The sequence below is a fragment of the Xiphophorus couchianus genome, chromosome 14, assembly GCF_001444195.1.
Source record: "Xiphophorus couchianus chromosome 14, X_couchianus-1.0, whole genome shotgun sequence".
Taxonomy (NCBI): domain Eukaryota; kingdom Metazoa; phylum Chordata; class Actinopteri; order Cyprinodontiformes; family Poeciliidae; genus Xiphophorus; species Xiphophorus couchianus.
In genome coordinates this window covers 15,044,968-15,057,746 of record NC_040241.1, presented here as the reverse complement: position 1 = coordinate 15,057,746, position 12,779 = coordinate 15,044,968, and the positions used below count along the sequence as shown (strand labels likewise).

Genomic DNA, 12,779 nt, shown 5'->3' with positions numbered 1-12,779 from the left:
TCAAAATGTTAAAAAGCTATGAACATGAGCAAGGTGCACTGTATGTTTTCCTATTTCTGGGTTGGCTTTTCCTGTTTTTGCATGCGATTACTCAGAACATGACAAATCGAAATTCAAAGGGGAGAAAAAACTGCTTTGGCATGTAGAATCAGCAAAAGTACAATCAAGACATTCTGAGCTTAAATAAGTTGCTATGCAAGTCAAATGCATGAAAACAAACAAATCGGTGTTATGTGAGGTACGGCTCATTATAGTTACATCTGGAAATGAAGTCGGAGGGTTTTAGTGGGAAAGCGCATTGTGTATGAACTTATGAGGGTGAGTTCGTTGGAAGACAAATCAGTCCCAGGAAAAGCATTTCATTTTCACACCTTGGACTTGAAACGGAAGGGTGTTAACAGCCGTTTTGGCTTCCACCAAAATGATGTAAACCTGGCATCTGAACACCAGCCAGCAGTCATTTTCTCCACCAAGGTTTCTGAACATTGAGCCAGACATTTTATTTTTCTTTGTAGCTGAAAACAATGGAGCCTTTTTTTCTGGTTTACCTTGAAATACTTAGCTTGTGATTAAATTTAACAGGCACATTAATATTTCCTTCTATCCTCCAAACACATGTAGCAAGTTGTCTAACCCGGACTGCAACTCGGTCAGTTCAGGCTAGCAAAATTGCATTGACATCCTGCTTTCAGATTAATACAATTGTTGCAGAAAAATGCAATGGCATAGCTTAATTTCCATATCTTCCAAAAAGTAGTGTATGATTCTTCAGATGAGTGACAGCATTACTGCCTTGAGGTCAGCAAGTGTCAGTTCTGCTGAGACAAAAACGCTGATATAAATAATGTAACTGAGGCTGGCAGCTTTTCAAATGAACCACTGTAATGCAATAAAATTTCCAGACTCATAAAAGGCACAGCCATATATACACTCTGGCTGTTGTCAGCAGTATCACAACACAAAACATGTGCTGGCATCACTCTCCATGCCATCAGCTTGACGTTGAGTTATGTTGACTCAACGATGTCTGATGTAGCTTCCTTCTCTGGTAAATGAGTCCAGTTTAACTCCCATAGAGCATATTGGATGCTTGTGCAATGTCACAGTGTAATAAAGAGGGATTGCAACATGAAAGTTTCCAAGCTCTTCTCGTGTAGTTGCTATTTGTTTCCATCATATTCCAACATGGTGTATGGCTCAGCTTGAAGGCTTGCGTCACACTGATACCAGCAGTTAAGAACATGTGACATCAGTGCTGTACAGTACAGGTGGTTTGTACACATTTCTTCCTTCTGCTGAAACTATTTTTAAAACAGCTGTAGGGATTGTTTTGGAATTCTGTTCCTTCGGAGCGCCAGCTTCCGGTTTAAACGGCAAGATTGTAGCCTTTCATCTTGGTTGAAACGCCTGTTTGAATGGTAATCCTGCTGTATTAATACTAAACTTCAGGTTGTGAAATTAACTGTTGGATATGTATATATACTATGTTGTGACGACCCAACGATCCATTTAAGATTCCTGAAATTCCACCAAGGCAGGGTTGTTTAGCAGGTTTAGACAGAAACTGGACTCTTTCAACAAGAAAGTTTTGTTGTGCTGCTTAGTGACACAAAACAAAATCTTTGATTTGTTTGTGCTTAAAACAGGAAAAATTATTGTGGGCGGTGGTCAGTTCACCCTCTAGTCATTTTATACTTGTACTATTTTAGTCATGGCTAGCTTGACTTTCTTGAGCATCTACCCTCTGTGATTTCGTATTAACCATGAGGGCATTTTATACTTGCATCAACTAACACTCACCTTTTTGAAGTTTGGTGTGTACCCTGCATCAGTTTGTCCCCACATTGGGTGGGGGCTTTATACATGCACTTTGAGTCTTTTATGGGGGTTTTTATAGTTTAATAGAGCGCTAAATGTGAATATTTGATGCCAGTAAATAATGGCAGTCATTTTGGTTTGATCAGCCGTCACAATCTGTCAAGTGACATTGAAGTATATTATTTTCTGATCTTCAGAAAATCATATAAAGTTGTTTGTGAGAAAGTAGCATTTTCATTTCTATAACTTGGTCCATAATTCATTAAAATGTATAATTATTGAGATAAATAAACTCGCACATAGCGGTAAGGTACAAAATTGTTTTTCTGGTATGAAAAGGAAGTAGACTGGGATTAAAATGAAGAAACTAATTTACAACAAAACTAACTGATTCAGAGGATTTATCACTTTCGCTGCTTTGTACATGTTTGATGTTGTAACCACATCTTTCATAGAGCAGATTTCAAGAGAGCCTCAAGATGAGCTTTGTTTCCATTTAGAATAAAACAGCCTTCAAAATCACCAACAAACTTGTGGAAAATCACAAGTTGTGACTCCATGAGTCTCTTGGGGCATTCCCTAATTTAATAACCCAGACAGCATCCACTGCCTTGCTCAGCACAAACATATTCATCCATCAGACCTTTCAACACAGTCTGCTGGTGAGCCTCTCAGTCCAGAGTGCATAGCATGCACACAATTGCTGCAGATTTTGATGCATCTTGAGTTCCAGGTCTTGCTTTTAAAATTCTGAATTACATGTTCCAAAAATCTGATGGGTAATTTCATTTTTATTGTCCTCCAAGTGTTCAATTGTTAATCAAAAGAACAAAAATAGAAAATGGGTTGGATCTGTGTGTCTTTGTTTAGCTTATGAAGGGACGCCAAGAACAAATTAACAAAATAAACTTGCATTCTGATTGCAAATGGGTTCAAAAATGGTTGATTTAGTGACTATCATGACATTGTTTTGACTTGATAAAATTCTAGTGTTAATGTTGGATTAGGAAATAAAAAAGCCTGGCTTTTGTGAACATTTGACATTGAACTCTTTGGGAAATTGGTAGAGTTGCACCAATCCATCGACCATATATCCTTTTTTTTCCAGATCAAATACAAATAATCTGTATTTTTTTCCATTAATTGATTGTACCAAAACTCAGCAGCTCCAACTATTTTTCATCTAAAACCAACAACATGTGCTTAGATACACTTTTCTAAGTTTATTAAAAATCAGAACTTTATAAACTGGAGCAGTACCTGCATTACTACAGATGAAGCCCCCATCTGTTTGTTCATCTATCATCATACCATCATTCATGAAAAAGATAGAGATATTTTCAATCCCTTTACTTAAGACCGACAGACTGCCAACCCAAATGCGACAGACCACCATTTTCCACCATAAATAGTTTTTTTTTTTTTTTAATGTATTAAAGTGCTTTCAAAGCAATCATAATCTGTCAAAATCAGATTTTGGCTTGTCAATCCTACACACTAGTTATTATCTTTTAGCAGAAGTTAAGTAAAGACTAAATAAGGAATCACATTGGGCGATTAAAAATAAACGTGTCTGAATTCAAAACGCTGTCTGAATTTGTGCCGAGTTCAGTTACACTCCTCTGGTGCAAAGGGTGTCTGTAAAAGTTAATGTGTAAGCTTTGTTTACATGCCTGCAAAGATCAGCTCGACATCAATGAAAACAGAAATGAGGCTGCACATTCTTGTGTGATTGGTTGGATCAGTTGCATGTTTTCCTTTTTTAAAACCAAATGGGCAAATCGACAGTAAATGTAAAATGATAATACAGAACTCACTGCTGTCACTGGTAATGAGCTGCACATTGACCTCATAAAGCTCTCTGGATCTAACTCTCTTTTTTTCCCCCTCACAGAGTGGACATATTTTCAGCTTTACCTGGATAAAACTTCTGCAGCAGACGAGTAACTTAAGCTGGAAGTGTGCACCATGATGGCGAACTTGCTGAAAGCTTTACCGTCCCCTTTTGAAGGCAGTTTGAAGTTTTGTCCTGCTATTTTAACGGATGATTGAACTGTTTTTCTGAGTTCAGAAAATGCATTTTTTCAGAAGAAAAAACACAACTCGCCACTAAAGCCTTGCCTATACAAAGACGTGGATTGTAACTTTTTTTTTCCCCCTTTGCAAGTTTACTTTGGATTTTACTAAGATTATTAAAGCTGCAAAGAGGGTAAACAGAACTTGTGAGCTGCTGACATTGACTAGAATCCTATGTGTAGCTGGGGAGCTGCAGCAGCTTGTGGAATAACCTAACCTTGGACTATTGGGCCCAATCGGGATCTGATCCCAGCTACAACCTGCCTTATCCTCTATCTAATTAACTATCCCACCGATCTGAGAGCAGACTCCACTAACCAATGGCATGGGCCAAGTTCTTCAGGAAGCCGGGGGGCAATCTGGGGAAATCCTACCAGCCAGGGAGCATGATGTCTCTGGCCCCAACCAAGGGACTGCTAAACGAGCCGGGCCAGAACAGCTGCTTTCTCAACAGTGCTGTGCAGGTAGGTGAAACATTTGTTGGTGCAAAGGAGTATCAGGCAAAAATGTGGCTTGTCTGAGAAGTTGGAGATTTTGGCTTTAGCTGTACTTAGGTCTTGAGTTTGACTGTTGGGGCTTATTCAGTCATCAGGAATGATTAAGAGCTTTATAATAATTTCAAACTTCCAAAATCTAGATTGCCATATACTCTTGTTTACATGGTTAGTTTAAACTAAAATAAATAAATAAATAATTGCTAAAACCAAGACTAGTGAGTTTAAGTTTCATTGTACAGGAAGGAAAAATAAATGGTAGAGGTTTGCAGGACCTTAAACATCCATAGAGGACACACAAAAGTTAGAAATAAATTAATAAATAAAATTTAAGGACTCAATTTTAATAATCTCCTGGTCTGCATTATCAACAAATATAAACTGACTATAGATGAAAATTTGACATATAATTTTACCTAGATATTCAGATATAAGATATATTTTTCCTTTGCATAAAAATAAAACATCTGAATATCAGATTTTATTACATTTTGAGCTTACTACTTTTTTATTTATATTTTGATGAAGGCCTTCATGTGTGTAAAAAAAAAAAAAGACAAACATTGAGTGACAACGGCATCTTTTTTTTTGCAAATGTCATTTTAAATGGGAGAAAAAACAGTCGCATAAAACTCAAATCCCTGAGATCAAGCAAATGAGGCACACTGTAATACAGTTTTGCCATGTCGGTCAGACATAAATTGGCTGTGATTTAAAAAAAAATAAAACAAACAAAAAACTGCTTTTGACATGCAGATGTGCAAAGTCATGCACAAACAGAACACACCAACAATGGGGAGCCTCTGATACCAATCATTTACAGTTAAGCCCAAAATTATTCCTACCCCTGGTAGATTTACTTCTGACTGGAAGAAAAACAGGGCAATATAGACTTCAAATTGTATCTTGTGGTATTTATTATGTAACAGTATAACTGATAATAAAAAGTATTTAAAATATATTTCTGTCTGTTTCGGGGAATAGGTTTTTTGGCTGAAGCTGCATGTCCCCGACTACTTTAGTTACTTATCACAAAAAAACGCACAATAACTGCATTTATTAATGTTTTTAAAAAGTAAGGACATATTCTGCTGATCTTATGAAACTGTTAATTTGAAAATAGTAATAGGAAGTCCTTTAGTAACAGACTTCCTGGTTGAATTAAAGTACCTTTAAATATCCTAGATATCATAATTTTTGCTTTGTCTATGGGTTGTCTGTAAGCACTGAAGTTTTGATGTGGTTTGAGATTTAGATTTTAAGATGAACAAATATTCTGATTAGTAGATTTTATAGGTTCTGGACTTAATTTTATCAATTACAGATGAAAATGTAAAATACATAAACTGATCAAACCTGAATCAGATTTTATAAAATACTTGTTGCAATATGTTAAACATTTTTAAATGTAGATGCAGTGTAATTTGTTTTAATTTATTTTTTTAGTGCGGTTTTCAACATTAGGAAAGCATTTGACGGAGTCCTGCTATAAAACTCCGAGAGAAATCTGGACTGAATAAGAGAAGACCGCAACCCAATCTAGGAATCAGTAGGATTGTGAAAACTGTTGTTCTGAGTTTATTTGAAAAATGCTAAAATCTTATCTCATTCTTGTGACCCAGAGCAAGTTGGAATAAGCTAGAAACAGGAAGAACATTGTAGTAATGTAGACTAGAAGCCAACAAATTCCAGAATCGAACAGAAACTTTGTATTAAGAATGAACTAAAGACGGGAAGAGGAAAATCTTAAAAATAGACCTCAAGTGGCATAAAGTACTCTTAGTTTCACTGATTCTAACCAAAACTGACCCAGGAAACCCTCTCACCAGAATAGTGGTGTGTTTGTATAAGGAACCAAGAATCTGACAGAACTGGAAACCATCAGAAAGACAAATGGTTAAAAACCCAGAATCTGAAGACTTACTTGGTTAGGAATGCATAAACAAGCCATGAAACTCGCAAAAGGAGGACTTCCTAAAAACTGGCCCCGCTGGTCACCTTTCTTTCAGCCGTTAAGTTATTTAGAACTGGAAAATAGTCAAATAAAATACACTGTTAAAATAAATTATGGAAAAAATGCGAAATTCTGTCCTAAATATCAAATAGCTGAATTTTTGTTGGCTTATTTATTTTATTGGTGTCACAGTACAACATGTTCCACCCTCTGTCTTTATTGTAGTGATTTCAGGGGCTTAGTCACCGTCTAAATCTGTCCGAGCTTCCCAGCAGTTTATGAATGTTCTCCACAGTTGCTTTTGACCACTGGAGCCCTGGCTGGTGCGATGATTCATTGCAGCAATCATGAGTTAAGTCAGTCTCAAAGAAGACCATGACTCAGAGGCTAAGACAACCCATGAGCTGGTTGGAGATGATCATCGCTTTTGGCTGTATTTCTCTACATGAGAGACGATTCTGAGACCTTGGAGACATCATTTTGAATGTCATGCATATAACAAAATATACCCAAGGGTGTTTGGCTCTCTTACATAATAAGATTATTCACACTCAACAAAAACAAAACTTCTGCTCCTGGTCGTTAGAATTTTGTTTGTATTTCTGAGAGTGTTTACATGATTTGATTGTAGGAAATCCTCTGACTATGAGATTGGAGATTAACTTGCTTCTCTGTTTCCTTTTTGTAGGTCCTGTGGCATCTGGACATCTTCAGACGCAGCTTGAGACAGCTGCCGGGGCATTTCTGTCTGGGAGACTCATGCATTTTTTGTGCACTAAAGGTTTGGCATTTCTAGCAACTTCCTAAATAAGCGTAAGCGCCAAAATGTCCATGAAGCTTTTTTTTTTTTTTTGCCGTTATGGATGCATTGTACACCTGGTCACAGAAATTATTATTGCACATTACCTTGCAAAAGTATTCATACCCCTTCATTAACATGCAATACAAACATCAACATGTTTTATTGGGATTTTATGAAGTAGACCGACACAAAGTAGAAAACATGATCTTCAGTTAAATATTAGCCCTCTTACATAAAACCATCTTTTAATTCAATCAATTCTGACCAGTTTGTGTGTGTTTACAGAATAATAGCTTTCCAACAACACGATGCTGCCAGCACCATGTTTCAACATAGGGATGGCGTGGAAACGTCTGAAAAGTGTTATTTGCTACTTTGTGTTTTTCACATTGAATTTTTTTTTTTTACTTCAAAATGACTATTAACAAAAGTCTAGCGGTATGAATCCAGATATATGAATGCCCGTAAAGACAATGTGGCACTGTCCATGTGTGAACCTCTCCTCTATTCCTTCGTCAGGGCCTTTTCTCCCAGTTCCAGCAGAGTCGGGAGCGCGCCTTGCCTTCTGACAACCTGCGTCACGCCTTGGCAGAGACCTTTAAGGACGAGCAGCGCTTCCAGCTGGGCTTTATGGATGATGCCGCAGAGTGCTTTGTAAGTGTTTGTGTGTTATGCTGCCACGCAGTGAGGGCAACTCTCTGCAACAAACTGTTGGGGGAGGTCACTGAAAGAGCTTCTGTCCCCCCTATTCCCTCCCCTCTCAACTTCTTCCACAATAGGACTAAATATTATCATGACAGGTTATATAAGCATGTTGGCTGTGTTCGGACCACTGCTTATTATTTTTGATAGAAAGGTTTTCTTTAGTCTGTTTGGATTAGTTTATGTTATTTACAGTGTTAATCGCTAGAAACTCATCAGAGTTTTGTATAAACCTCATCACAATGGATTTAAAGGGAGAGTTTCAAACAGAACAACATGAATTTCTTGTGGACTATAAGTGCCTGGATGGGGCACTGAACCACACATTAGTTTGAATATGCAAAATAGTCATTAAATGTGACAATATGTAGGAATTTTAAGAAATCGGAAACAATAGAAATTTGCATTATTTGACATCATAATTGACCAAAGAGTAAAAGTACTCATTACATGATAATCAATTTAATGGATATTGATCCATTCCTTTTTGCTTTTTGCTTATTTTTTCCCGTGCTAACTTATTTTTAGGTTTAGTAACTGAAATATTTATTTACTTGTTTATTACTTACTGACTTATTAACTTCCATCATGTTTGCACATGTACTTATATAAAGGTCTATATATTTACCTTCTATCTAGTTAATTAACTCACTTTATTATTTACTTACTTACTTATTTATGTACTTAGGTTTTAGTGATGCCGATATCTACTTACTTCCCTTTCAGTTTTCTGCTTTTGGCTTGTTTTTATTCTAAGAGCCCTAAGCAGACATAAGGATGTCATATCTGTGTTTTCTGGACATCTTGTCCCCCAATGTGCAGCACAAAATGGTAAAACATAGACACCACTTTTTAAGTGGCAGCCACCATAGGGGTAAAAAATGTTCTAAACCAAAATGTGTCAGGATGTAATGTTACTCTCCTGATGCATATTTGCAAGCTGCAAGAAAATCTTTCTTTTCTACTACAGACCTTTTCTGGGCCTTTGAGAATATCTCAGTACCGGACTGGTTCTACTTGTGAGCGGGGTTCATTTGTACCTGTCTCCTTCTGTATTCTCACAAGCTCCCTAGCTTTTGTTCCTGGATTGAATTGCAATTTTCTCACCATATTAGCCCTGGGCGGTGTGACTGCTGCATTGTTTCCTTGTTTTTTTACTTGCATTTCATTGTACTCCAGATGAACAGGTTACTTTCAGGCATTTTAAAGTTGTTTCCAAGGATAGTAGGACGTGTGCACATGTTGTTTTGGTTTAACTTGTTTCTTATATGTTTGTTTTTCTATTGCTGTGTTATCACATCAAGAGGCACATTGTGAACCAGTGTCACATTTAAAAACTGATGTTGAGCCTATACTGTGTAGCGTAATATTTTGCAAGCCTTTAATATTTCTTGCACTTTATAGGGCTTGGTAAAAATACAAAGAATCTGAAGTGCAGCTGCTTGTTTACACCATGACGTTACAGATGTTATTGAAATAACTCCAATTGAATTAGTTGTTTTATATCTGAGGCATTTCCTTGTCTTTCTTAGGAAAACATACTGGAGAGGATCCACCTGCATATTGTGCCTGAGGAGACAGATGCCTGCACCTCCAACTCTTGTATCACACATCAGAAGTTTGCTATGTCACTTTATGAGCAGGTCAGTATGTTTCTTTAAGGCATTTATCACTGTTTTGAGTTCAACTACATTTTCTTACCTAGTATCAATTTACAACAAATGCCATCTTAATGCACAGCAAAAAGATCCAATTTATATACAGTGATATATTTTCAAATCCATACAATGCAATGTTACAGATTCAGATTGAATTATATACAGAACTTTACAGTGTAATAATATTTTATTTTACAATGTCAAATAGTAAAATATTTCATTAGGTTGTTGACTTCATAGCAATCCCTGATTCTAAGCAAGAAGAAACTGAATCTTTTAAAGAGATGGCACTTTCAGCAGAACCAGAACCTCAAAAGGTTGAGAGGAAGGAAAACGGACACAGAAATAAAAGGGAGAGGCACCGGCCTGTCATGATCAGCACAAGAATGATGTCAGTAGTGAGTAGGACTGTGAAGACCTTTGGTAAAGCCAATGGAGTCCAAGATAACTTTAACGGCCATTGCATACATAAATGTTTAATTTTCCACTATGATGACACCGTTATTTGGCATTAAATTAGATATGTCTTAGAGTTGATGAAATGTTTTAAAGAGCAAATGGACTCTAAAACCATAAACAGAGGACAGCTTTGTGCTTTACACTTTGGATTAGTGTTTGGAGTAGTGTGAAAATGTCAATAGTGGATGGAGTTGACTCATTTATACCAATGTAATCCTCCTGCTTCAGCCAAAGACAAAATAAACCAATCTGATTATTACATATCAAGTCTTTAAAGAAAAAAATACTTGAGAAATATAGATTTTATGTTCAATTTACAACATTTAATTGCATTTTTTAAAAGTAGAGATTTCTATGATTTACATGGTTTGACTTTTGCAGAGTGTCTCACTGAGGTGGATAACGATGCAGATGGTGTTGAAACGTGTGTTTAAACTACAAATCTGCCATTGTGGCCTGAACCGTGGATTGTCACTGGACTAATAAGTTAGACCATATTTAGAGGAAGGAGAATTGCTCCTTCTGAGATTAAGTGGTTGGTGTCTCTCTGGATTAGATCAGGTTCCCCAGAAATGCTGAGTGAAAACATCCTGCTTAACAGCTCATCAAATCATGGAGGGTACCAGAGAAAACTATGGAGTCCAACATTGTATTGTCAACTGTAAACACTCAGAAATATTCAATATTTTATTATTTAGGTCATTGTCAATCAATTCTACCGTATATGATTTTATCTGTTTGGCCTTCATGGTTGATCTGTGGACGGTCTGATACTTCTTTAAGACAGCGTCATGATTTAGAGTCCTGCACACATACACTTGCACAGTGCTACATGAGTCAGTGGTTGAGACAATGGGAATCCAATCCATCATGTTTTCACACTGGGTTGCCCCTTGTGGATTACAGAGGGTGTTTTATTGTCAGTCTGCAGCAGCAGTACCGGATGTGTCACAGATGCTGTATACATAAATCCCAGCTACGCACACCATGCAAACCAGCCTGTTCTGTGGCACTGATGCCCATCACTGACTCTGTTTCTGTCCTAAACAAATACTCTCTCTACATCTAGCTGATAACACGTTTGATCTGACTCCCTTAACTTTTTGACCCCAAAGCAGCAAATAATACTGAAACTTAATCACACATTTGGTCATCTGTATACATCTTTAATGTTTTTTTTTTTATTATTTCCTGCCTATAATAAAATGGTCCTTGGCAGAAGTTATATAAGCTTTCTTTTATTGCCTTTTTGCTCACTGACCTTCTCCTCTTCAGTCCGTGTGCCGTAGCTGTGGGGCGTCGTCTGACCCTCTGCCGTTTACAGAGCTGGTACATTATATTTCCACCACAGCACTCTGGTAAGGGACAGAATATTTAAAGCTCCTTTTTCCTATTAAAAGGAGGTAATAAGAAACCTACAGTGAATAGGATGTACCGCTGCTACATCCTATTCACTATAGGTCATATTATGTCTATTTTTTTTCTATCATGATTTGATAGAAAAACATCTTGTGCTGATGTTTTCTGCTTTCTTAGTCAACAGACGCATCAGCGTCGTGATGAGTCTTTTGGGGAACTGTTACAAGCAGCAAGTACAATTGGGGACCTTAGAAATTGTCCAGTAAGTATTTTTTTTATTCATTTGTTTTTACAGCTTTGTCATTTTGTTGGAGGCTTTTTGTAATCAGTTAAAATGTGATATGTATAACTGTGATATATATATTTTTATTGTATTCTAAATTGAGGTGCACCTACATATTTAACTACTTGATACTGCTCACAGTTTCTGAAATATTTTATACCTGTGGTCTTAATGAGACTGAAATTGTTGTTTTGCTTTTTTCTTTCTTTCAGAGCAACTGTGGTCAGAAGATCCGGATCAGACAGGTCCTGATGAACTGCCCAGAAATAGTTACCATCGGCTTTGTGTGGGACTCTGAACAATCGGATCTCACAGAGGAAGTCATCCGTTCGCTGGGGCCTCATCTCAGCCTCTCTGCAGTGAGTCGCCTTTAAGCCGTCGTTTACATGTAATTTAGTTTCCAGCTAAATTAAAATAGCTCTGTGGGGTCCACCAAAACATCAGACTTGATTAAAAGTATGGAGAGCGTACTGATTTCTATTTACGCAACTACTACGCCTTCTGACTGCTGTAGGGTCAGTTTATTGTAGCGCAATCGGACATTTGTTGGAAATAAAGTGGGGACTTACTTCTGTGGAATTCTGTGCAGCTGCATAAGCAGTTGACTCCCAATGCCCGGCGATCAAACAGTTTGTCAGAAAGGCCCTCCTCTCATCTTTGTGTGAGAGAATTCCTGTGAAGTGAACATGAAGGTTCGACGTGTTTTACTGAAAGAAAGAAAATGCTCTGAAGCTTGTTTACAGATAAACATTCAATCAGGAATAGGCCCAAATGTGGCCATGTTTTTCCTGATGTCTCCTGTTGGACATTAATATTGAACTACAAACTACAATATGACATAATTTACAAACTAGTCCTCAGTGGCTCTATTAACATCAACTGTCTGTGTGGTTGAACTTTACAAGCAAAAATCAATCAGTGGAGTTCAGATCAGGACACAGTCCACACATTACAAACCATTTTTCAGACTGATTTCTTAACAGTTCCCTCTTGAGTTGTTTCAAAGCCAAACCATCAGAAGAATTTGTTAGACCCGCCCTCACATTAATCCACCACAAAAGTTTTTATTCATTTGGAACAGTCCATGTGACTTTATTGGGTGTTAAAGCGAGTCCTACGCCTTCTTGATTTGCTTTGAAAGCTCTCCTTTTTTTAAGTTTAAGACGGGAAACAG

General features: G+C 37.2%; 1 protein-coding gene across 1 annotated transcript in view; it reads left to right on the top strand.

Annotated features, from left to right (window-relative positions):
* usp53a (ubiquitin specific peptidase 53a) overlaps positions 1-12,779 on the top strand; it is a 39,213-nt gene that overhangs the window by 7,498 nt on the left and 18,936 nt on the right. The window contains exons 2-8 of the mRNA XM_028038486.1: positions 3,713-4,358; positions 7,031-7,123; positions 7,664-7,798; positions 9,379-9,489; positions 11,239-11,321; positions 11,500-11,584; positions 11,818-11,964. Of these exons, the coding sequence (XP_027894287.1) occupies positions 4,215-4,358; positions 7,031-7,123; positions 7,664-7,798; positions 9,379-9,489; positions 11,239-11,321; positions 11,500-11,584; positions 11,818-11,964 (798 nt within the window). The 5' untranslated portion in view covers positions 3,713-4,214. The remainder of the gene's footprint in view (positions 1-3,712; positions 4,359-7,030; positions 7,124-7,663; positions 7,799-9,378; positions 9,490-11,238; positions 11,322-11,499; positions 11,585-11,817; positions 11,965-12,779) is intronic.